At 42.2% G+C, this 24878-nt stretch overlaps 6 protein-coding genes across 6 annotated transcripts; 3 read left to right on the top strand and 3 right to left on the bottom strand.

Moving 5' to 3' along the window:
• The first annotated feature begins 1942 nt into the window (after nt 1–1942).
• Nucleotides 1943–5685, top strand: BCR41DRAFT_344066 (Cullin). The gene is made up of 9 exons (XM_022022416.1): nt 1943–2294; nt 2665–2732; nt 2865–3109; nt 3237–3378; nt 3512–3669; nt 3766–4065; nt 4166–4423; nt 4549–5237; nt 5356–5685. Exons 1-9 carry the CDS (start codon nt 2146–2148, stop codon nt 5654–5656), a joined length of 2310 nt encoding a protein of 769 aa, XP_021886457.1. The 5' UTR covers nt 1943–2145; the 3' UTR covers nt 5657–5685.
• A 323-nt stretch (nt 5686–6008) lies between these two features.
• BCR41DRAFT_366508 (hypothetical protein) lies at nt 6009–7643 on the bottom strand (the record flags this gene model as incomplete). The annotated part of the gene is made up of 2 exons (XM_022026224.1): nt 6009–6798; nt 6943–7643. 2 exons carry the CDS (start codon nt 7641–7643, stop codon nt 6009–6011), a joined length of 1491 nt encoding a protein of 496 aa, XP_021886458.1.
• Nucleotides 7644–9562: 1919 nt separating this feature from the next.
• On the top strand, nt 9563–12750 carry BCR41DRAFT_366509 (hypothetical protein; the record flags this gene model as incomplete). The annotated part of the gene is made up of 5 exons (XM_022026225.1): nt 9563–9864; nt 11056–11096; nt 11201–11364; nt 11485–11739; nt 11863–12750. The coding sequence occupies 5 exons, from the start codon at nt 9563–9565 to the stop codon at nt 12748–12750; spliced, it is 1650 nt and encodes a 549-aa protein (XP_021886459.1).
• Nucleotides 12751–12845: 95 nt separating this feature from the next.
• On the bottom strand, nt 12846–14908 carry BCR41DRAFT_344073 (hypothetical protein). The gene is made up of 6 exons (XM_022022417.1): nt 14421–14908; nt 14132–14209; nt 13733–14008; nt 13533–13621; nt 13254–13414; nt 12846–13163 (listed from the first exon to the last, which is right to left on the bottom strand). Exons 1-6 carry the CDS (start codon nt 14425–14427, stop codon nt 13064–13066), a joined length of 711 nt encoding a protein of 236 aa, XP_021886460.1. The 5' UTR covers nt 14428–14908; the 3' UTR covers nt 12846–13063.
• Nucleotides 14909–15773: 865 nt separating this feature from the next.
• BCR41DRAFT_344074 (hypothetical protein) lies at nt 15774–17804 on the bottom strand. The gene is made up of 2 exons (XM_022022418.1): nt 16829–17804; nt 15774–16699 (listed from the first exon to the last, which is right to left on the bottom strand). Exons 1-2 carry the CDS (start codon nt 17764–17766, stop codon nt 15781–15783), a joined length of 1857 nt encoding a protein of 618 aa, XP_021886461.1. The 5' UTR covers nt 17767–17804; the 3' UTR covers nt 15774–15780.
• Nucleotides 17805–19504: 1700 nt separating this feature from the next.
• On the top strand, nt 19505–24815 carry BCR41DRAFT_344075 (coatomer WD associated region-domain-containing protein). The gene is made up of 11 exons (XM_022022419.1): nt 19505–19807; nt 19917–20058; nt 20289–20630; nt 20730–20948; nt 21037–21255; nt 21395–22142; nt 22282–22877; nt 22973–23529; nt 23636–23962; nt 24105–24446; nt 24521–24815. Exons 1-11 carry the CDS (start codon nt 19790–19792, stop codon nt 24695–24697), a joined length of 3687 nt encoding a protein of 1228 aa, XP_021886462.1. The 5' UTR covers nt 19505–19789; the 3' UTR covers nt 24698–24815.
• Nucleotides 24816–24878: the final 63 nt, after the last annotated feature.

A 24878-nucleotide genomic window follows, 5' to 3' on the forward strand; every position in this document is an offset into this window, starting at 1 on the left:
TGGCGACGAGCCTGAGGACGAAGACGAGGAAGATGTAGTTGTGGTGGTCTTTGTGACCTTGCGACCATCATCATCAATTGTTGACTGCACAACGATCGTTGGCTCGTTTTGGATTGCGGTTGCTCCTTGCTCAAAGTTTAGTTTGTTATTGAACTCCTGATGGAGTTCGGGTTGGGCACCATTCTTATCGCTGGAGCTGTAGCTGGATGAGTGATAGGTCGTCGTGGTGCCATTCTGAGGAATGCCTGCATCGGCAGTCGACACCAATGTAGCGCCCTCAGGGATAGGGGTTCCCGCAGGGACCTCAACCTGATAGGAATGTGTTATTTTTTTAATAGTTTTCGTGACCTTGCGACCATCTGGCAAAACAGTGACGACTGTTTCCACGTTCACTATGGGTTCACCGACTTCTCGGGGTTGAGACGACATTTGGAATGGAGGTTTAATGAGAGATGAGTCACGAAAGGAAAAGGATGAGATGAAGAGAGGGAGAAGAGAAGGCTGTGTAGCAATGAAGTGAAGGGTAGAGAGAAGGGAGGAGGAAGAGGTGAGAAAGAAAAAAGAAAGAAAGAAAGGGGTTGAGGCGGATTATGAAGTTGATGGCTGAAAAGACATTTTCCCGGACGGCAAGGCCAACGTTGAAAAAGAGCAGGAGTTGTTGAGCTTATGTGCATGCCTTTGCTATTGGCATTGATATCGTTCTCATTGAACAACAATGCAGGTTTTTTTAAAATGGGTTCTTGGAGTGGTTGGAAGATTATAAAAATGTTTGTATTCATGGTGTTGTGTGGGAACGAACACAGTAAACAACACCAAAGTATTTAAAAGCCGTTACACTAACAGGGCTGTACCTCGGCCTGTTGAACATTGAGAGGGGCACTTCCATGTTCAACATGCTGGGTTATTGGATTAAAAAACAAAAAGAATCAATTGAGAGCACTTTTCTTTTTTTCCTCTTTTTCTCTGTTCCCCATAACAATGCTCCTTGAAGGCATGGGTTAAACTTATTCATCTTCTTGCTTAAATAAACCTTCTGCTGTATGCGTCGAATATCCATCCACCTATGCATGTATACGCTTGATGAATATGGAATAAAAGACGCTATAGACCTAATTACATTTACAGTATTTGCAAGACTAACGTTGCAATCAGAGGAATGGGGACTGGCAAGGATTGATGGGTTCTGCTGTCAGACGATATTCAGGGCCAAGTACATGCTCATTGCTTGCTCAATGCTTGCTCAATGCTGGGGTGCTGTATCAAGGATGTCTGTATCTGCTAAGACTTTTTTTTTTTTTTTTTTTTTAACAGGCGAGATGAAAAGGAAAAAGATTTTTCAAAATGTTGCCAATTCATTCACTTGCTTATGTCATTCGTTCCTGATTTTTTTTTTTTTTTTTTTTTTTTTTTTTTTGTTGTTGTTTGTGAGAGAAGAGTGCTTATAAAACGATCCTCTTTCAGGACAGGATCGCATAGCAAACTTTTTAGGCCTACTCGAAAGAAAAAGTGATTGCAGGCTTGTTCATTTTGAGAGTTATAAAAGATTATCTTACGGTTGTAGTTAAGTTTGCGAGTATATGATACTAGTCCAGCATGGGAGATGTGCGCACAGTAAGCCAGGTTGTCACCAGGGCGGTATTTATAAACATACACATTCATTCATAGACGACTGCGGTTGTGGCCGCAGTGGATTTTCTGGGGGCGTTGCTCTTTTCATGATCGGATAGCTTTTCCACCAAGCATACTGCGCCACTGTTGTCTGAATGTGTAGTAGACAAGTGTTGAGGAGGCTGTTTTTTTCTTTTTTCTTTTGTAGGAGTGGGTGGCAAGAGGCGGTGCATCCCGTGGGCAATGACTACAGTGAGGGCGAGTCACTCATTTACAAAAACCCACGTACGAAAAAAAAAAAAAAAAAAAAAAAAAAAAAAAAGGTGCTTTCAATCTTCTCTCTTCAAGTATTGCGTGGTCTTGTTCTTTTTTCTCTCTCTCCTCACCTCCTTGAAAATATTCCCAAAGGCGTCACTCCATCATTCCTTCTCTTTCTGTCTACTGTCTTTCTGTCCTTGGTCATCCTTCATATCTTTTTTTCTTCCTCTCTCTCATTTCACTCTTATTCTTCATTGTCTGTCCCTCTCTAGTCGCGTCATGTCCTCATCAAAGAGCGTGGCCACTCCACCACCGCCCCATGGTAGTGACATTAATGCCACCTGGGCTTTCCTTGAACAAGGCATCGACCAGATCATGAACCGTCTCGAAGATGGACTCACTTATCAACGTTATATGGAGATCTACACGTAAGCTTGCCTATTCATTTGGATATTTTCCTTTTGTCATTGATGACCTTAATGGCGCCTGCGCCTCCTTTTTTTTTTGTTGGAAGTGAATGATGTGAGGGCATTTTTTTTTTTCTCCCGCTTCGTATCATGCAATGATGTTCTGTGTCAGTAGTGGCAAAAAAAAAAAAAAAAAAAAAAAAAAGTGCCATTATTCTTGTCAGGAAACCTGAGCACATTGCGAAATAAATGACATTTGTTTGGACTATTGTTGCCTTAACCTTTTCTACGTTTTGCTTGTCTATTTTGGCTCCATACTGGAATGATTCGTTAACCATCTATTTCTTATTGTTCCCATCCTGGCTCCTACTGTGTGATGAAATCACTTCAGCGTTATCTACAACTATTGTACTACTAAAGCTACGTCTGATACATTAAACCATTCGATCCAAACACGAGGTATATCTTCAGAACATTCAGATCATCAATTGTATTAACTGCGCTTCCACTCCTATACGTCGATCGCGCAAAGACCATGATGTCGTTTTAACGTATATTCCTGATACTGCTGTTAACTTTGTCATCATATAGGTGCAACGCTTGGCGGAAGTGATCTCTATTCGCATTTGATTCGCTACTTTCAAAAGCATCTTGAGGTCATTCGTAAGGACTCGGAAAAGTTCATGGACGTGTCACTTTTGGAATACTATACCAAGCAGTGGGTCAAGTTCACAGGAGCCTCCACCTATGTCCACCATTTATTCACGTATCTCAATCGCCATTGGGTTAAACGCGAGATCGACGAGGGTCGCAAGACTGTGCATGATGTGGGCACTGTACGTTTGCTACTGTATTACTTACAAGAGACATCTTTGACCATCTTTGATACCACATTAGTTATTGAGTAATGTACGTCATGTACTAATTTATTCCAAATTGTATTTCATGCCTGTGCATCTCTAGCTCGCTCTGGTTAGCTGGAAGGATAGCTTGTTTAGTCATGTTGAACGTAACGTTATGGCAGCCGTTCTCAAGCTTATCGAGCGTCAACGCAATGGCGAGTCTGTCGAGACAAGTCTTCTGCGAAACGTCGTGGAGTCGTTCGGTTAGTTATTCTTATCTATTATCTACAAATAGTCTTTTTATACTTTTTTTATTACTTTTTCCTCTCGTACTTGTTCCATGCGCTAATCTTTATCATTTTAATTTATCCTGTTTGTACCAAACCATCCACCTAGTATCTCTGGGTTTGGACGAAAATGATTCTAAAAAGACAACGCTTGAAGTCTACAGACAGTACTTTGAAAAGCCCTTCGTCACTGCTACAGAAGTTTATTATAAGATGGAATCTGAAAAATTCTTGAGCGAGAACAGTGTTACTGAGTATATGAAAAAGGTAGGTAAAATGCCAAAGAATTTACCATTGGTTGATTTGAGACTGTTTTTCATGATTACTGACTTAGTGTTCCCATGACTCGTTCACATTTCCTAGGCGGAGGCCCGTTTGGCAGAGGAGGAGAGTCGCGTGCAGATGTATCTTCATGCCAGCACTCACAAGCCTCTTATCTTTACGTGTGAAACAGTGCTCGTTAAAGGCCACACAGAGATTATTTGGGAGGAATTCCAGAACTTGCTGAACCAGGACAAACAAGAGGACCTCTTCAGAATGTTCTCTCTTTTGCTTCGCATCCCCGAAGGCCTTGATCCACTACGTGCTCGCTTCGAGGCTCATGTCCGCAAGGCCGGCTTGAGCGCTATTGAAAAAATTGCTGATGAATCAGCAGAAACCTTGGTAAGAATATGATGTGATCTAATGGATGAGGTGCATTTGAATTTATGAAGCAATGGTTTATTGATTCTAATATCATTCATGTTCATTTGCATTTTTTCAGGAACCTAAAGTGTATGTGGACGCCCTACTGGAAGTTCACAAAAAATACAATGATCTTGTACAGACCGCTTTCCGTGGTGAAGCCGGATTTGTGGCGTCGTTGGATAAAGCTTGTCGAGAGTTTGTCAATAGAAACAAAATTTGCAAGTCCTCTTCATCAAAGTCACCTGAAATGCTGGCACGCTACTGTGATTCCTTGTTGCGTAAGAGCTCCAAGAACCCCGAAGAGAATGATTTGGAAGACATTTTGACCAGCATTGTAGGTCTATCGATCTTCTCGTTGGCATGCTTCTGTCTATAAAGACACGTAAAAAGATCTTTGATCTTTAAAGTCTACTGGCCCTAACATTATTTTCTTCGTTACTTTATCAATGGTCTCAATAGATGACAGTGTTCAAGTACGTAGAAGACAAGGATGTGTTTCAAAAATTCTACTCCAAGATGCTTGCTAAGCGTCTTGTGAATGATACTTCGGCCTCGGATGATGCAGAAGCTGGAATGATCTCAAGGTTGAAAGAAGCTTGCGGATTTGAGTACACGGCTAAACTTCAGCGTATGTTCACAGATATGGGCCTATCTAAAGAGTTGAATGATCAATTCAGAGATAAGATGAATCAGAACCATGATGCGTCTGAAAATACGGTGGACTTTTCTATTCTTGTACTGGGCACAGCATCATGGCCATTGCAGCCTCCCAGTACATCGTTCAACTTGCCAGATGATGTTGTCAAGACCTATGAGCGCTTCCAAGCGTTTTACCAGGATAAGCATCAGGGTCGTAAACTGAATTGGCTCTTTCAGCTGTCTAAAGCTGACTTGAAGACAAATTATATTAAAGCCAGCAAGACTGGCTATACTTTCCAGACTTCCACTTATCAAATGGGCATTTTGCTGCAATACAACAGTGGCCTCTCTTATACATTAGAGGAACTGCAGACACAAACAAACCTCAATTCGGACATTTTGGCCGGCGCATTAGGAATCTTGGTCAAGGCAAAGGTTCTCTTGCTGGAGAACGGAAAAAATGTTGGAGATGCTGGCACGAGATATGAGCTAAACACTGAATTTAAGAGGTATGCAACAAACAACCTTTTTATTTCTTTTCTTGTGAAATGTCAAATTCAAATATTCAAATACTCAAAGTTTACCTCTCCTCCTTTATTTCTGTTGGCTAACGATATAATATAATAGTAAAAAGATTCGCGTGAATTTGAACTTGCCTCTCAAAGCGGAGCAAAAGATAGAGACGGAAGAGACACACAAGACAATTGAAGAGGACCGCAAGCTGGTGATGCAGGCAGCGATTGTCCGTATTATGAAGACTCGTAAGGTGATGAAGCACGTAGCCCTGATGAATGAGGTTATTACGCAACTTCAGTCTCGTTTCAAGCCTCGTGTGCCTGATATCAAGAAGTGTATTGATGTTCTCTTGGATAAGGAGTATATCGAGCGCGTGGAAGGACAGAAAGACATGTTCTCTTATGTTGCCTAAGTAAAAGAGAAGAGAAAAGAAAAAGAAAGAAAAAAGAAAGAAAAAAAAAGAAAAAAAAGAATAAATAATAAAACTAAAGTTCTAGTCTATCTAATGTTTGCATATTGAAAGATGTGGTGTCGATGGTGGCTAAAAAAAAAAAAAAAAAAAAAAAAAAAACGAAGCGATCATCTTATTCAGTCCAATCAACCTTTGCATTAGTTCTTTCTAAGCTTGCTACTTTATTAGGAAAAGGTATTCTTAATGTCTCCATCTACTCGGAGTATTGGAGATATGAAGGGATAGATTATGTTGTGTTGATTATAAGAATGATATGCAAAGGACATGAACCTGATTATTATTATTGTTATTGTTACTTGGTGCCTGCTGCTGTAGAGGACCCTTCCGAATGGTTGATAACATGAATACTACCTAGCATCACTGGAGTGGTTGTATCGCGGCCATGGCGGACTTGACCGGCTTCGAGATCTATTTCATTGACTTCGTACTTTTGGGGTGAAAAGTGCTGCACATCCGTGCTGCTAGACTGTGAATGCTGCTTGGATCGATGATCAACCACCAGTTCTTCCCAGCGAGATCCCGGAGTGCCATCTTCAGACTGATGCATACGAAGATCCAAGCCATCACACCAGCGAATAGCTCCAGTCAGCCAGACGTTGTATTGCATGGGTACAAAGGCTACACGATCATACTCGCCTCGGTCGTAGCCAATACCAGGTCCACGGATGCGATTCAGGCGGTGTTGGAGCTGGGCCTTCTTGGTGGCAAAACCCGAAGTAGTCGATTTGGCCATTGCTGTCGTGTCGCCGTTCACGGCCTCCTTTTCATCTAGGTTACCGCTCTCCAAATCATTTTCATATTGCTTCTCTTGTTCATTGATTTCTGCCCAGCGATCGTCGAAAACGATGTACTTCTCATGATTGCGTCGGATGCCAAAGTATTCCTTCTCCATTACTACGTCGATCGTAGCCATATAAAGCGACCAAACAGCATAGGTGATAAAGACAGCCAGAACAACATCAACAGTATAGTGAAGACGAGTTGCTACGACAAAGTAGAGGCCAACTGTGATGTAGATGTACGTAAAATAAGTGATCCATCTATTTCGGCAATAGAGACGCCACTGAATAGCACAAGTAACCCTACATAATAGCAGAGGAAAAAAAAAAAAGAAAAAAGAAAAAAAAATCAGCAAGGTGCAATTATAAAAAAGAGACGCGAATGACAACAGAAAGAGATGCATTCATAGGTTAGAAGAATAACGCGTGGATTCGCAAGATGCTTACATAAAGACCGTGTGTCCAGAAAAGATGTCATCAGTACAGGCCTGGACTGTTCCTGGAATCATTTGCAAAGCGATCCACAACATGGGTCCAAATCCTCGCTTAGTCGCAGGGACGCAGTCTACCTTGGGCGTAGGCATGGTGGTAACTGAAAGGGTGAGGGCACGAAGGATACTGAGTGTACCTACGACCCAGAAGACTCTTCTTATAGCAATAATACGGGCAGTCCAGGTAGGGCAAATCAAGGCTACACCGACGAGCGTAAAGATAACGGAGGTCATGACAAAGACGTTGGCAGGCGTAATATCCTTTTGAGCAGGAAAGATGTCAAAACCTCGGTCTTCAAGATAAATTTCTCTGTAGTTTGTGGTGACCCAACGATGGTCCGAAAACTGGTTACAAAAGGCCATACCAATACAGATGACCACAAAATAGATAAGACCAAAGAAGGCCCGACCAAGCTCCGAATTAACAAAACGACTCCAACATCCCCTGTTGCTTGATTTATGATGTGATGTGACCAATTCAACGTCGTTAGGCTGATCCGAGCTAGAGTAAGGACGAGACCCTGAAGGTGATTCTGTTGAAGGGTTTCCAACCATGGTTGTGTTGCTGTGCCTGTTAAGCATCTCCTTATTTGTAGGCGTCTGTAACGAGTCAATAGAGCTTAGTTGTTCTGTGCGCGTGGCAGCGAGTGAAGCCATTTTTTATTTTATTTTTTTCTTTAGCTTTGTTGTAATGATCTTCTCTTTCTAAAAATGAGTTTAGGTAGAATACAAGAGAGAGAATGGGGTATGATGAGCGGTCTTGTATCAGTTTTGTTGGTGGGTTTAGAATGATAAAGGTCATGGAAACTGCAATGGGAAAAAAGAGAGAAGGTGGGTCAAGGATTTGACCGAGGAGGATGAAAAGACATTTTTATCAGGCAGGGCAAGTTAGGAATGGAACGACGAGCAATGTGAGATGTATAATCCGCACGATACGGATGCAAGAAATAAAGACGCCAACGGCCACACAACGATTCGAAGGAAATTTTCTTTCGATGAGATAAAGGGGGAAAGGGAGTATCGCCCATGTATTTGTTTGTTTGTTGGTTGTGCATGGAAAGAGCTATTTCTGAAGGCCAAATTAAAAAAGAATGACTAGACATGCCCCACACACCATCCACCATCCAAGAAAGTATTCATGGCGGCACGCTATTCAGACAACAGCCACAGGGCTTGTGTAGCGTCTATTTGATAATTCTTAGGAGGTTTTTTGGAGTTGCCAAACATGGCTGAAGTCTATTTCTCAATCCAATCTTATTAAAGATTCTACCAACCACAACAGCCAACAGGGGGCGTAAAAAAATGAAATTCTTTGAAAGAGTCAACAGGATGATTGTTGTGTGGGTTAAAAAACAAAGCAGAATGTAATACATGAGCAATCACAGTATGCACATTTATAAAGACTGCATTCAGATGGTGAACTGGCTCGACTGTTTGGAGTTGTGTGGTATGAATAATCTTTCCAAATAAACCGTTACATGAATACATGTATATTTTTTTTTTTTTTTTTTTTTTTAGATCTTCTTTTATGAGAGAATTATGAATGTTTTAATTCTTTTTTTAACTTTTTTTTATAGACAAATGTATATGAAGAGCCAGGAAGGAAGGGTGTACAGGGCGGAACGAATCATCTGACAGGCCAAAATCAACTGACGGACCAAATCTTACAATTATGAATGATGACAAAGGTGGTGTGAGTGAAGTTGAAGTAGTACAGATGATGGACGCAATGACTTCAACCACACGTAGAAACAGTAATAAAAAAGAAAGAAAAAGAAAATATCGATTGGGATAATGGAGAACTAAAAAAGGATGGTAATGAGTGATGGCAAATGGTTGAAGTAACTCACCAAGGGAGGAAGAAAGTTCAAAGTCAATCCCAGACCACAGATGAGGCAATGGAGAAGAGCTTGATGAGAATGAGTAGAGAGGGAAAGAGGAAAGAGAAGAGGAAAGAGAGGGAAAAGGGAAGGAGGAGGGAGAAGGAGGAGGGAGAAGAAAGAGAGAGAGAGAGAGAGAAGAGAGGGAAGAGAGGAAGAGGACAAAGAAAGGGTTGAGGTGTAACCCAAAGTGATGGTACCTGAGACTATGGAGAAAGATATAGGACTATACCATAGAAAGACATGATAAAAATATTTCTTTGTTTCTAATTTAAAATATTTAATTTAAATTGCTTTTTACTTTTTACTTCACGTATGAACATGCAGAACATGCATGCATACTTTTCACACAGATCGGCTCTCTCTCTTCTCTTCTCTTCTCTTCTCTTCTCTTCTTTCCTTTCCTCTTCCCTTTCCGTCAAGAAAGGAATTCAGTTCTATCAAACGTGAATTCCAACCATCGTGTTGATCCATGTTCCTTTAGAATTGTTTGACTAAGAAAATGGAAATACCAAAGTTCAAAAAGTAAACCTTATCTCAAATGAGCAAACTCACAATCAGTATCCACATAACAGCGCAGCGCAAATGGAGCTTATCACGTGGATAGCCCGTGACTAGCCCCTACACCACCCTATTATGATAACCTTTATCAAAAGCAAGTTCTTTTTTTTTTGCATCAATCACAGATTATTCTTCATGACATCCAAACAAGACGAAAACTTTGATCTATACGACGATCCTTACGCGGCGTCAGCTGGAAATGGGGGCGCAGATCCCTATGCAGAGGATGATGATGACTATTATCACAGCAGTCATGGAGACCGCGGACGAGGAGGCTACAATGATGGTGCAGATGCAAATGATGATCAGTCTCGCTTCCAGAACTCTCGAGAAAATCATGACAACAGCTCTCGGTACAAAGCAGACGACTATGGTGGCTCGTATGGCCAAGAGAAGAATCAGCAGAATCAGTATCAAGCTCCTGACTCTACTGGTGGGTATGATCCAGCAGAGCCATATCATCAACGAAATGCTGCCTATCAACCCCAACAACAACAATCGCCACTAGCACAACAACCACAGTCTCAACAGCAGCAGCAACAGCAACAACAGCAACAGCAACAACAGCAGCAACAACAGCAACAGCAACAACAGCAGCGACAACAAGTGCCTCTACAATATACAAGATCTCAACAAGGCTCAAATTATAATTCTGACGGAGGAATCTATAATCAACAACAACGTCAACAACAACCTCAGCAGTCCACGGGTTCTGGCGGACGCGAGCTTGGGTAAGATGATGACATTAAATGAATATTGACTGATTTCTCATTACTACTCTCTGGACGATAAAAGGAATCAAAGCATTCCAAAGCACTACTTTGGTTTTTGGAAAGCGTCACAGCAGGAGTTGCGGGTCTCAGCCTTACCAAATCATCGCCTTTGAGATGTACAGCAGGGTAGTAGGCAATGGTTGGTAGAGGGGAAATAGTGTGCAGCCGGAATCTCACCCTTTTCACAGGATCGAGTATAGTTGGCATAACATTTTTGTTTACTCTATGCCCTAACGAGAGAATCGCCAGCGAGTGTGTTGGTTAGCTATCTACGAACTAGTCTCACTTTTCACTTTCATACTTTGCATATACAACATTCGCTTTACCTCTTCTTATTCGTCACTTTGCTCATCCCTGTAACATCCTACCACACCAGCTGCTTCCTAGAGAAAACCCCTGTCTTTTTTTTATATTATCGATCTATTTTTTGAGAGACATAGGCATAGCTATCTAATGGGCCAACTCAGTAATAGTTATGCAGAGACAGACAGATACACAGAAAAAAACAGTTGCAAAAAAAAAAAAAAAAAAAAAAAAAAAAAAGGCTTCAGAGATATAAGATAGGTCGTGTAGAAGTTATACACACAATCCTAATGAAGCAAAAATGATTTCACTCAGGTAGCTAATCGGACTCCTCCCTTTTTTCCCTTTTTAACCCTGCTATGCTGCTCTTATGATATGCCACGCCTGCAATATTTGGGTCGTCCCCTTCATGCATTGTTCAAATACATCTTTCTGATGGTCTTCTCTTTTATCACGAAATGGTGTGCTCTGGGCATTGTACTACGATTCCACGTCTGTGCAAAAAAAAAAAAAAAAAAAAAAAAAATGCATATAATGATAATGATTTTACAGCAAGATGTTTATTGGCGGCTTGAATTGGGAAACCACAGATGGTAAGTGTACTATTGATAGGAGTTATATTGAACGAATGCTTTTCTTGCTTTGTTGCAAGGAATATTACCTGATAAGCAGTTTTATTTACTCCTGGATTTGGTAGAGAGCTTGAAAACATACTTTTCGCGTTATGGTGAACTGACAGACTGTATGGTCATGAAGGATCCTATCTCCAACAAGTCCCGTGGATTTGGTTTTTTGACATTTTTGGATCCAAAGCATGTAGATGATGTGTTGAAGGAAGACCATTATTTAGATGGCAAGATGGTAACGATAAAACTTATTACTCTGGACGTCCTATTCACGTCTTTGAGGCATGCTATCATTATCATTATCACTATCACTTCATCGATCAATCCTGACACTGTCTTATTCGTACTTGCCTAGATTGACCCTAAACGAGCTATTCCACGAGAGGAACAGGAAAAAACGGAAAAGATTTTCGTCGGAGGCATTGCGCCAGACGTAACGGAGGAAGAGTTTGCAAACTACTTTTCACAGTTCGGACATGTCCTTGATGCCACACTCATGCTTGACCGTGCCACAGGACGTCCCCGCGGCTTTGGTTTCATTACCTTTGAGGACGACCGTTGGGTAGAAGCAGCTCTCAGTAGACGTGATCTCATGTTGCATGACAAACCGGTAGGTCATATTATCCGCTATTTATTTATTTATTTTTTTAAAAGAACTCTCCAATATGGTCAATAACGGTTGGCGCCTCTTTTCACCTTTTTAAATTTAAATTTTGTTTCCCGTATTTAATAGATCGAGGTCAAAAGAGCACAGCCAAAACATCGTGCCGATACAAGAGGCGGTGGTGGCTTTGGAGGGTCAGGATACGGTGGTGGTGGGCAAGGAAATCTTGGCGGCTATGGTGGCGGCCAAGGCGGCTATGGTGGTGGAATGGGAGGCAGCGGACGAAACTATAGCATGGAGGCGATGGGTATGATGGGAGGCGCTGGTTTTAATCCTGGCTTTAGCGGCGGTGCTGGAGGTACAGATCCTTACCAGACTATGGGTGCCTATGCTGCCGCGGCTGCGCGCTATGGAGCGAACCCAGCCGCAGCAGCCGCAGCCGCAGCACTAGCGCAACGGTATCGCATGGCAGCAGCAGCAGCAGCAGCAGCATATGGTGGCGCTGGAGGAGCAGGTGCTGGAGGAGCAAATGCTGGTATGAACAATAATGCTGGTGGAGGTGGTGGTGGATATGACCCTACTGTTGCTTTGTCTGCATTCTATCGCCAGCAATTCGGATATGGAAATGCAGCAGGTGGAGCGGGTGGAGGAGCAGGAGGGGGAGGGAATTCTGGTGGAACCCAAGGGGGCTACAATGCAAATAATACTGCAAGCTATGGCGACCAAGACTCTGGCAACAATCAATCGTCTCAGAGACGGTATGGATTGCAAGATGGATCTTCCGGCTCTGGCTACAATAATAGCGGGGGTTCCCCGTATGGTGGGAATGATTCACGGGGAAGTGGCGGTAGCGGCTACGGCACAGGACGTAACGCATCTAGTTCTGGTGGGGGTCGTCAGGGTAATTCTTCTGGCGGTCCCGTGCGTGGTGGAGCTAGTGGCAGTGGAAGTGGTGGTGGCACATCATCTTCAGGTCATGGACGAGGAGGTGGATCATATCATCCATACCAACGTTGAGCAAGGCTACCTCTGAGGCCCATACTTTTATAGTTTAGTGCATCGACAGTTTTTTTTTCTTCGTAATTCAGTGCATTTGATATTTGTTGAAATCAGGGTGCATAACCAAATGTGATTACTATGTATTTCGTGTGTTTGATTTATGAGCTATTATTACAAGTGCTGCTTGTCCTGTTCCTATTCTTGCCTCTACTGTATCCCTTTTTCTCCTCGACCATTAGTTTACAATGCTATGAAGACATTATACGAAAGCATTTCTCCTGACGAAGCCCGTAGGATTTACTCTTGCTCCACCTTTCTACTTGTGGCATCTTCAATTTGTATCATTCTGATACAAGCCCTGTTCATAAATATAATCGATCACTGCTGTAGGTAAAAGGTACTTGATCGACATGCCCCTACGAATGAACAGTCTATGAAACACATTTTTACAAAAATAAGCTCATAAGAATATACCCAAGAAGACACACAATTTAATTGATCGAATGTTGTTCATGACTTGCCTGATTTTCGTGGAGCTAATATCGTTATAGATGAGTTGCTTGATTACGAAGACATTGTGTCGATGCTTGTAAAGAACGTCATGAGATAACAAGAACTCATACACATCTGATCCTGTCCTTTCCAAAATAAGGCATCCATATTTTCCAATAATGTGATGAAGCTATGCGTAACATTAGGGAAAAAAAAAACAAAACAAAAAGCATGTGTTGGCCTTTGATTACATTTTCAACTCGAACTAACTCAAACTCTTAAAGTGTAGTAGATATAATTTAACATACATCAGCCGTTGCCCACACATCGGGTGCAGCAAAGGACTGCACTAAGTCTCCACCAGCAAGGAGCATGATTTTGATGGGCTTGTATTCACCTAAACGATAATTGTGTTATAAAAAATGTTTTCAGGATTTTGATGAAAGAAAGAGATCATCCCAACGGTACCAAATATTATTAGTACACAGGCCAACCGTAGATCACATACCATTCTTCAGCCTAATACCACCTTCGCCATCAGCACCATTGAGCTCTGCCTGAAAATGATCAAGCACAATGGCAGTTCTCTGGTAGCTGGTCTGTAGACTCTCCCAACTGTCGACCATGAGCCACGAGCTCGATTTCTCTACTGCCAACTCACACATACGCACTCTGTGTCTTGCTTCGGCCAGACCTTGTTTTTGATAAAAGTCGGATACTGGCGAAAAATATCCCGCCAAGATTTCGAAATTAGTGTTTTCCATAACATGGTCCCTGGCCATTTCTACAGCAGACAGTCAACAAATACAAAATAGATGATAAGAATCAATTGGTGTTTCTGATACGTTTAGATTTCAAAATATTGAGCAACGACAGAGTTTCTTTATAATAGAGGATCATGAAATACCAAACATTCGCAGATGCAGATATGTGATGGGAGAGAAAGATCCACATGCAACGATTACTAACGGCGTCTTGGTTTCGTCTAAGAGAAGTATGACCAAGGAGCATAGAGAAACAGAGAAACGTTAAGTATGATTTTTAGATGCCATTTAATCATTGGTTACTTCCATGGCATCAGACCACAGCACAGTGGCGTGCCCACATAGAGCAAAGTATGATTTAGCCTGTAAAGCAATGAAAAAAAAAAAAAAAAAAAAAAAAAAAAAAGCGAGGTACAGAGCATTACATCGTACCATTCATTTGAAGTGGCAGACGGTCTCGCGGGAAGGTGTACTTGGAATTATCGAAGAACTCTGTGGACCCATAGGCCTCAGTGTGTCGTCGATCTGAGGAGCTAAAAATGGTTTTCAAAGAGAGTTTTGCTTAGTATTAGTCATTGGTCAAAAAAAATAAAAAGTTAAAGCAAAGAGACCCTTGCTGATGAATAAGACTAATCAATCTGGTATAATTGTTGGTGAAATATATCTCTTCTTGCGTATCCGTGGGTGAACGAATTCATTATTGATAGTGATATTTAATTTGCCATTAGGACAGAAGGAATTGTATGTATTCAATATGACAATGCCAATAATGATATCGATAATGCAACGCAGAGGTAGATCAGAACGTATTCTGTTGGGTATTGGGGCTTGGGCTGACCAATAGAGGCCAGGAGAGGAAGAAAGAGAGAGAACGGGGAAACGAGAAAAAGAAACAGTCAATGGACAACAGAATGAGTAGGTTGGGATGTGAACTGAGAAACATGCCTGTTAAGATTCCAGATGTTATCATCCACTGGCATGGGAGGAGGCATCGCAAAAAAAAAAAAGATAAAATAAAAAAAAAAAAAAAAAAAGAGTAAATGAACAAGGTAGACGGATCGATGGAGTAGAAAGAATGCGTGAACAATGATAAAAGGGCAAAAGCGTGGAGAGTAGTGAAGGTGAATGGTAAAAAAAGAGAAGAGAAGAAAAAAGGGACAGCACAGCCAGCCAAATGGCTTTTTTGCACTGTGCTTGAGGGTCTGACTTGAAGCGATTTCAGTGGCAAAAAACTTTGAATGTCTAATTAGGCCAGTCATGTTTGGCCACAGATTTGCGTCTTGATGCGAATTGGTCTGTTGCTTATTGCTGTAAAGCACAAATATGATCTCAAGTGGATCAAATGGATTAAAATGGACCCCAGCCCGCCTGTAGTGCGGGGAGGGACACTAGATCTTGTTATACTCATATACTCAACTGTCTATCATAAACTATGGTTCCGGTCAGACCCGTAAGATTACGGAAATCATGAACATTGCAGGAGGATGGATATCTTCCATACGTCCATACGACACAATATTAACGTGGATTAGGAGATACATTGAGAGAGAAGCTAACTTGTGCTGCTTACTTCGGGGTCGCTCTTTGATTGTGTACGTTGTGTCTTGGAAAACACTCCAGCTTTCGGAATTTAGACGCACCCATCCAATTTTTTACATTTATCCTGCACGACTGCACCCTAGCAAAGCAGGTCGTCTGACTTCAAAGTTAGGCAGATATTATTTCACAAAGTCGCATGCATTTCCTTTTTTTTTTTTTTTTTTTTTTTTTTTTTTAATGTAGGATTCAAAATCTACTGAGGCTCTTCTTGGTTTTCAGAGTGCATTCTTGAAAGATATGCGCGAATGAACGTGCTCTCTTCTAGGCAGCTTGTTTGTGCCTCTCCTAGAAAGTTTCCCATTTGAACTAATTGATTCATCTCCTCAATACGATAGCTTTTCATCGTAGACACTAAACTTGATATTTGCATCTCAGCCTCAAATTGGCGACAAGTGATCGGGTGCTCTTGATCAGGCTCCAACAAAGTAGGCATCAGGCAATCACCAGTATGGTTGCAGAGTCTTCTTGTAGCTGGAAGTCTTGGTGAGGCTACGCTGGATGGAGTGTCCGGCCTGCTCTCGCTCTGCGAGTCAATTTCGTAGTTGATGGCGCGGACAATCGCTAAATCGTCTGCAATTTGCACCTTATCTCCAGTCTCCATAATCCTTGTAATATAGAATTCAACTCGATCGGCCAACAAAACCAATGAACGGAGAATCAAGACTGGATAGATATCAAGTTTTGGTATGATTTTACGGAGCTCCTCTTTCGAAACAATCTTAGTTTCTTGGATTGTCAACATGAGGCGGCCTACAGACCCTTCATCCATCAAATCTGCTTCTTCCATTTGTTCCTCATCATCTTCAACCTCCTGAGTGACGCAAATTTTGTCATCAGGTTCCTCGATTAGAGCCCCAATGCCATCTTCTTCGTTCAGGGCGTAGAGCCAAAGAAGGCACTGTGACTCGTGAGTAATCCACAGCCCTTTACAAATCTCTACCAAATCACACGGCCCGTCGTGCTTATCCATATAAACCGTTATCCTTGGAGGAATGCCTAGTCGCATCAAAGTGTGTGCCTTTGGCATATAATAAGGATCATCTTCATCCATTGGCATAGCTAGCGTTATAGTTTTAGTTGGGTTATCATGCAAGGTGAACCCATATAGAAACCTATATCAACATGATTCAGTAAGGACATTTTAGTGAACTATTAGCACAGCAATGAAGCCTTGGTTCAATGTGTTCATCTACTACCAAGGCTTTAAATCTTTTGAACCCATAATAATAAAAGAGCCTTACAATAACTCCACGTTGGGCTTATTTCCATATGACAAGAACACTTCTCGTCTTTTCGACTTGGTTCGATTCTCATCATTCTCAACGCTATCCAAATCCTTTAGTAGCGATTCTTTAGCCCATACTCGAAGACCATCCGGATCTACTTGCCAACGAATGTTTGGATATGTCGCGTGGTTAGCAAAATCGAGGAAAGGAACCATATGTAGATCGTCGGTCTGGTGATCTGGCTTTGATGCCAGTCCGTCATCGGTGCTCTTGTCACTGTCCCATTGAGTCTGGAATGACAGCACACGAGACCAAAAAATGGCATCCGCCCATATAAAGTTGTCAAGCGATGGGCGGATGGCCCAATGGTCAAATACACCAAGATTGCCACTCAGTAGCTCAAACTCAGCCTCTAGTTTTGAGCGTTTAGCGCAAACAGAGTCGAGCAATAATGTTCCTGCAAGGTAACCACGAACCAGATCCGGGTCCAATGTAACTGGTGTACAAACATCAGGCAACATAGCGATATACGGCTCAAAGAGCGATGCTGCCGAAAAGTTCTCAGCATTGGTTGGAGTTGTATTGTCAAAAGTAGGTAAAGGTTCTTCCAGGACACATACTCCATGATCTAGCAGTAGTCGTTGGTAAAGGAGGAAGAGAAGGATAACGAGTCGCTCTGTAAGCAAGTCGGTACTAAGGACGGCAAAGGTACGTTTTAAGGCAAGACATGGAAGCTTGAGAACACGGGAACGAGAGATAATTAGATCATGAGGCACAAACAGCAATTCGCCTTCATGTTCACTTCCACATTTGAACTCAGATTTCAACTGGTGAACAAAGGCAGGATCAATAAAGAGACCATTTCCTTTGCCAGAAGATGTATGAGGTTCTAATACAGTACGAACGGAATGCTCTGTTGCCCATCTGCGGAAGTTTTTAAGTGACGGAGACATAATGTAACGGCTACAAGAGAGTTTCAAGAGTAAGCGAGAAGATAAGAGTGAAGCTGGATTCTACAGGCGCCGCATGACATCATATAATGGACGCTCTTGCACTAATAGAGAATCCGTGTGTCTACAATGGATCCATACATTCTATATATTCATAACAACCTCTAATCGCACAATTAAATCGCAGCGTGTCAGATGGCATCATCTTGTACTGTCCATATCCAACACCATTCACAGCCTCTCGCTCTTTCGCTCTTTTTCTGACTATCGCATACTCCCTATCCAAGCTGCTATAACTCAGGTCCCTCTTTCTTGATCAGTTTCTTTTTCTTTCGCACGCTTGAGCAGTAGCTAGGACAGGACTTGGAACCGTCATATCCCCTCCATTTACACCTGTCCTTTAAGTTTATAATAAAATATTATAATACGTATGACGATTAGAGACTCCACCACAAAAATTATGCAGACGTCCACAAAGCTTCTAAGCGTTCTTATAAACATACAACTGCTCTGTTTGGTATCGTTGATCTATACAACGTTATAATCACACGCGTACAAGTTTTTATTATTTTTATTATTATTTTTTTTTTATTTTTCCCCGCCTACTTCGAATCGAAGAGCAATAGTGTCAAGGGCATTGCTTCTCAACTAAAACACCTTTGGATTCTTGCGGCCTTGCAAAGTGGCCTGATCCAGCTTTGGAACTTCAGGATGAGTACGTTCCTCGAGCGGTTAGATGAGCACGGTAGTAAGTCATCAAATAGTCACGAGGGATGATGAAACGGCATCACCTATATCATTTCGCATTATATTCCTATTATGCGCCTGTTATACAGGCCTTATCCGAAGAGTAGCATTCCATCCCTTTCAATCCTCGTTTGTATCCGCTGGAGATGACTGCAAGATCAAGGATTGGGGCTATAAAACACGACGGTGCCAGTTCACGCTCACGGACCAACACGAGCACCTTTAGATCCTTAGGAAGAAGTAGGAGAATCTTTTTATTTTTACTTTTTATTAAGAGAGCAGAGGGTATACCAGACAACTATGAGCTAAGCCTCCCATTCGCAGGGGCTGCCTTTATTTCTCTTTGAACAGCTCCCAGCCATTTCATAAAGTTCGTAATAATTACCTTTGTGTATTGAACTAGTTATTCTTCTTAGAACTTGTAGGAAAGAGAAACTAAAGCTGTCTTTTTGGCTGAAAGAGCATTACAGGGTATCTCAGCAATACCCATAGCTTTAGCAATTCACACACTCTATCCAACACCATGGGCAGAATCATCCTGCTAAAATTTGCTTCAATATCTTTATTGATGTCACTCCAAATGCATATATACTTGCTGATGATACCCAATTATGAAATAACCTTGCGTGTAGGTGCCAATCAATACTCACTTCGGCAAAGTAACCAACGTTATTGTCACTCTCTAGTATCTCTACTATTCTTCCTCGGGACTGTTATCCATAGCATTTTGAAAGTTGGTGCTATCTCTTTCATCTTCCCTCTCCAACTCAGTAGCATTTTACTGCTTTCTCTCGGCTTCTACAACCTTTTCATCCTGGGGCTGCACTATAACAGAACATTTATCATGTTAGACTTTTAATCATGACGCCTGAAAAAACGCGTTATATTTAACGCGTTCGCGATGGCAAATTCAAATCACGTGAATTCGCAATTTTTTGGAGGGCATTTGTGTTCTCGTCAATGTATGAATGTCGAGGCGAGACAGGGCGTGCCACGATGGCATCCTCTCATCATCTTATGTTGATTGCTCATTTCTAACAACATTCACAGTCTTCGTTCTTCTTATTTTTCATTATTTTACCTTTTTCATTCTTCTTTATTCGACTACTACATCTTTCCATCCTGGCTACTATAGTCCAGATCCTTCTTTCTTGATCAGTTTCTACTTCTCTCACATTCTTGAGCAGCAGTTAGGACAAGACTTGGGACCGTCATAAACGCCAACGGACACCCACTAGACTCTACCACTTCCATTTATTCTACCCTTTCTTCTTTCAAGATGCAAATGCTCACAAAGGTTTCAAGGCTTGTTACAAACACAACTGCTCTGTTTGCCAACGTCGGCCTATGCAATGTTACAACTACATGTGGACTTAAGTTTTTTTATTTTTTTTTTCCTCACCTAGTTCGAGTCGAAGAGCAATCGTGTCAAGGGCATTGCTTTTCATCCAAAACGACCTTGGATCCTTGCAGCCTTACATAACGGCTCTATCCAACTTTGGGACTATAGAATGGGCACACTTCTTGAGCGGTTTGATGAGCATGATGGTAAGAAAGACAGACAGACAATACAGACTTTACAGAACGGAGCAGAGCAGAAAATCGGATCGTTAGATAGTAGATAAGCACACAAACAGGCAGTAACAAATGTCAAATGTCAAATTATACAAGAAATTGCGGAACGCCTTTTTATGAATTTTTTATTTGCCTCATAGTCATAATATCGTTTTCTTTTTTCTGCCGTATACTACTTCTTCTACTTTTACTTCTATAAAAAGGCCCTGTCCGTGGAATTGCATTCCATCCCTCTCAACCCTTGTTTGTATCTGCTGGTGATGATTACAAGATCAAGGTCTGGAATTATAAGACGCGACGGTGCCAATTCACACTCACGGGCCATCTAGACTATGTGCGCACAGTATACTTTCATCACGAATATCCTTGGATCCTCAGTTGTTCAGATGATCAAACGATTCGTATCTGGAATTGGCAGTCTCGCAACTGTATCGCCATTCTGACAGGTCATAATCACTATGTTATGAGTGCACAATTTCACCCTAAAGAGGATTTGATTGTCTCTGCATCTCTGGATCAGACAGTTCGTGTCTGGGACTTTTCAGGCAAGTTTTTTTTGTGTATGTATTCTTAGCTGTCATTATTTACTCGTATATTTACACTATACACTCCATTCTCCCCACATACCTTTTTGTTGCTGTTAGGCCTCAGAAAAAAGAATGCTGCACCCGGAACTGTTGCGTATGACGAGAGTGCGCACCGTGCATCACAGCAGGCAGACATTTTTGGAAGCACCGATGCAGTTGTGAAATATGTCCTTGAAGGCCACGATCGTAGTGTCAATTGGGCAACATTCCACCCAACCTTGCCTCTGATTGTTTCTGCCGGTGATGATCGCCAAGTTAAGCTTTGGAGAATGAATGGTAACTTTTTTTTTTTTTTTTTTTTTTTTTGCCGCTTTTAATTAGCGTGGTAGCTAACCGCGAGTCCTTTTTTTATATATTAATTCAGAGACCAAGGCTTGGGAGGTTGATACTTGCAGAGGACATACCAACAATGTTTCATGCACCATCTTCCATCAGCGTCAAGAGCTCATCATTTCGGTGGCAGAAGACAAATCCATCCGTGTATGGGATATGTCAAAGCGTACTGCTGTGCAGACATTTCGCCGGGAACACGACCGATTCTGGGCATTGACAGCCCATCCTGAGCTCAACTTGTTTGCAGCTGGTAAGGTGTTAAGCAATATTTATGTGGTGCTATATGTTGTTCCCATTCGAAATCGGTGGATAAGGATAATGTCACTGACTCATAGCTGTGGTCTTTTTTTTTTTTTTTTTTTTTTTTTTACCTATAAATCAAATTGCAGGTCATGACAACGGCTTGATTGTGTTCAAATTGGAGAGAGAACGACCGGCTTATGCTGTACACCAAGCAAATTTGTTCTACATCAAGGACAAATATTTACGCGTCTATGACTATGGCACCTCACAGGACACAGCAATGTTGTCAGTGCGTCGCGCTGGATCGCAATTTGTCCAACCAAGAGCATTATCGTACAATCCTGCGGAGCGGGCTGTGCTGATCACATCCACTGTGGATGGAGGCACATATGAGCTGTACAACTTGCCTAAGGATTATGGCGGAGATGCACGTGAACCAGCCAATGAGGGCAAGCGAGGATCAGGCAACTCAGCGATCTTTATTGCGCGCAATCGATTTGCGGTCCTTGAAAAGGTGGCGCAGACGATTACAATTCGCGATCTGCAGAATAACAGTACAAAATCGTTCAAGGCACCCAACGTGGTGAATGAGATATTTTATGCAGGTACGGGTCAATTATTGTTAAGTACACCAACATCAGTGATCTTATATGATATTCAGCAGCGGAGGACAATCTCGGAGGTGACGACGCCTCCGGTCAAGTATGTCGTATGGTCGACGGACATGGCATATGTGGCTCTGCTGAGCAAGCATACGATCACGGTTGCGACCAAGTCATTGGAACAGACATGCTTGATCCACGAGACTATCAGGATTAAGAGCGCAGCATGGGATGACAGTGGCATCTTGATTTACTCGACGTTGAACCACATTAAATACGCACTTCCTCAGGGGTAAGTAGGAGAATGTTTTTATTTTTTATTAAGAGAGCAGAGGGTATATCAGATAACTATAAGCTAAGGAAATGGTATTAACTATTTTATTATTTCTGTTCTTAATTGTTCATTTCCACTTTTTTATTCTATTATATAGTGATAATGGAATCATTCGTACATTGGACCAGCCCATCTACCTAACGCGGGTCAAGGGCAAGAACGTTTACTGCCTGGATCGAGATGGCAAGACACGAACGATCTCTATTGATCCAACTGAGTATCGATTCAAGCAGGCGCTGACGAAGCGCAACTATGATGAAGTTCTGCAGATTATCCGTAACTCCAACTTGGTGGGACAATCCATCATTGCATATCTGCAAAAGAAGGGCTACCCTGAGATTGCACTTCACTTTGTACGTGATGACAAAACACGGTTCGAGTTGGCGTTGGAGTGCGGCAACCTAGAGGTAGGATTGGAAACAGCCAAATCGATCAACAAGGAAGAAAGTTGGAACAAGTTGGCACAGGAAGCGCTTCGACAGGGCAATCACCAAATTGTGGAGATGTGCTATCAGCGCGTCAAAAACTTTGACAGACTTTCGTTTTTGTACCTGGTAACTGGAAACACAGATAAGCTATCTCGAATGCTCCAGATTGCGGAACTTCGCGGTGATGCCATGTCACGCTTCCACAACTCGCTGTTTTTAGGCAATGTCGAGGAGCGTGTTCGCTTGCTGCGTGAGATTGGACAGGGTAAGAGAGAAGGAGGGAGAGGTTTTAAAGTTTTAATTCATCCGAACTGGGGTTTTTTTACTAATTTTTGCTAATTAATTTCATTATGGCTTTAGCCCCGCTGGCATATTTGACCGCCAAGACACACGGCATGAACGATATTGCTGAGGAGATTCTAGAAAGCTCTGGATTGACAGCAGAGGATGTTGTAGATCTTCCGAGACAGGGTACACTGCTGGTTCCACCACGACCACTGATGCGTATACACGACCTGAACTGGCCACAGCTTTCAGTGTCGCGCAGCTACTTTGAAAGTGTGTTCTCAGGAGATATGGAGGGTGTTGCACCACAGGCGCCATTTACAGCATCGGAGCCGGAACCCCAAGTAGACCAATGGGGCATGGATGATGAATTTAGCATTCAAGCAGTGGAGCAGAAGGGAGCATCTTTGGCACCAATTGGGAACGATGGATTTGACGTTGATGGTGAGGGTGGATGGGATTTGGATGCAGATCTTGCAGCAGAACTACATGCGGAGACTGGAGCTATTGTTGCTGAGGATAGTGGGCTGACGATCCCTGTTGCTGGGCAGAGCGAAGGAGAAATTTGGTGCCAGAACTCGCCATTGGCAGCGGACCATGTAGCAGCAGGAGCATTTGAGTCTGCGATGCAGGTAAGTGGATGAAGATGATAGAAGAGGGAATGTAATGTTAAAGTGTTTATAGTGGTTACTTCGCTAATAGAGAACCATCGTTATTATGTTGGATTCCTCTACACAGCTCTTGAACCGACAAGTGGGTGCAGTCAACTTTGAGCCACTCAAGGACCACTTTTTGTCGATTTTCCAGGCCAGTCGTGCGATTGTTACTGGTAATGAAGGCATGCCGCCGATTACACTACCAGTTCGCCGCAATCCTACGGAAACTGATTCAAGGAAAGCGTTGCCTGTGCTTGTCAAGAATTTCCAGTCATTGATCTCCAAGGAGTTGCAGGATGCGTACAAGCTGACAACGTCGAATAAGATCACAGAGGCATGCACGTTGTTCAGAAGTATTCTACATACTCTATTATTGACAGTTGTTACTCAAGCATCAGAGGCTGAAGAGGTATATAAGCATGATTATAAGGACGTTAAGGCGCCCATCATAGGCAGCGGTTTTTTTTTTACACGTTTTGTATATTTGTATTTTGATAAATTGCAGACTAATTTAATGAAACGCATTGAATTCTGGCTTTAAAAAAACTCAGGTATTGCAGCTTGTGGGAGTCTGTCGCGAATACATACTTGGATTGAGCGTAGAGCTGAGCCGTCGTGAGGTCCAGAATGACACGTCGGCAGCAGGGATTAAGAGAATGTTGGAGTTAGCAGCATACTTCACAGCGGTCCAGCTGCAGCCAAAACACATGATTATCAGTTTGCGTACAGCAATGACAGCATGCTATAAGCATAAGAATCTACAATCTGCGCAGACATTTGCACGTCGGTTGTTAGAGCTGGCTCCTCCAGGACAGGCAGCAACGCTTGCGCGACAAATCCAACAGGTTGCGGAGCGTAACCCTCGTGATGAGATTCAGCTGGATTATGATCAGGTATGGCAAGTTTTTTTTTTTTTTTTTTTTTTTTTGCTTGATCATTACTTGACTAACTTTTTTTTTATGATCAGTACAACTCGTTTGTGGTTTGTGGCATTTCGTACACGCCCATCTATCGTGGGTCACCCAGTGTACAATGTCCCTATTGCCGAGCACACTTCAAGCCTGAATTCCAAGGCAATCTATGCACAGTATGCGACATCTCACAGATCGGTAGTACCGGGACAGGCATGGTGGTACTTCCCTAGACTCCTTGCTCCAAATGATTGAGGCAAATACCTCCGTATTCCAGACTTCCACTCTCATTTGCTCTGCAATGCAAATAGAAGTAGATTAATAAACTATTCAGGTCATTTTAATACCATGGTTACCAGCGCAATGTTCTACTGACCTTTTTATACCTGCTTCATGCAGTTGAAACAGATATGA

This window comes from Lobosporangium transversale, assembly GCF_002105155.1.
Source record: "Lobosporangium transversale strain NRRL 3116 chromosome Unknown BCR41scaffold_1, whole genome shotgun sequence".
NCBI classification, from domain to species: Eukaryota; Fungi; Mortierellomycota; class Mortierellomycetes; order Mortierellales; family Mortierellaceae; genus Lobosporangium; species Lobosporangium transversale.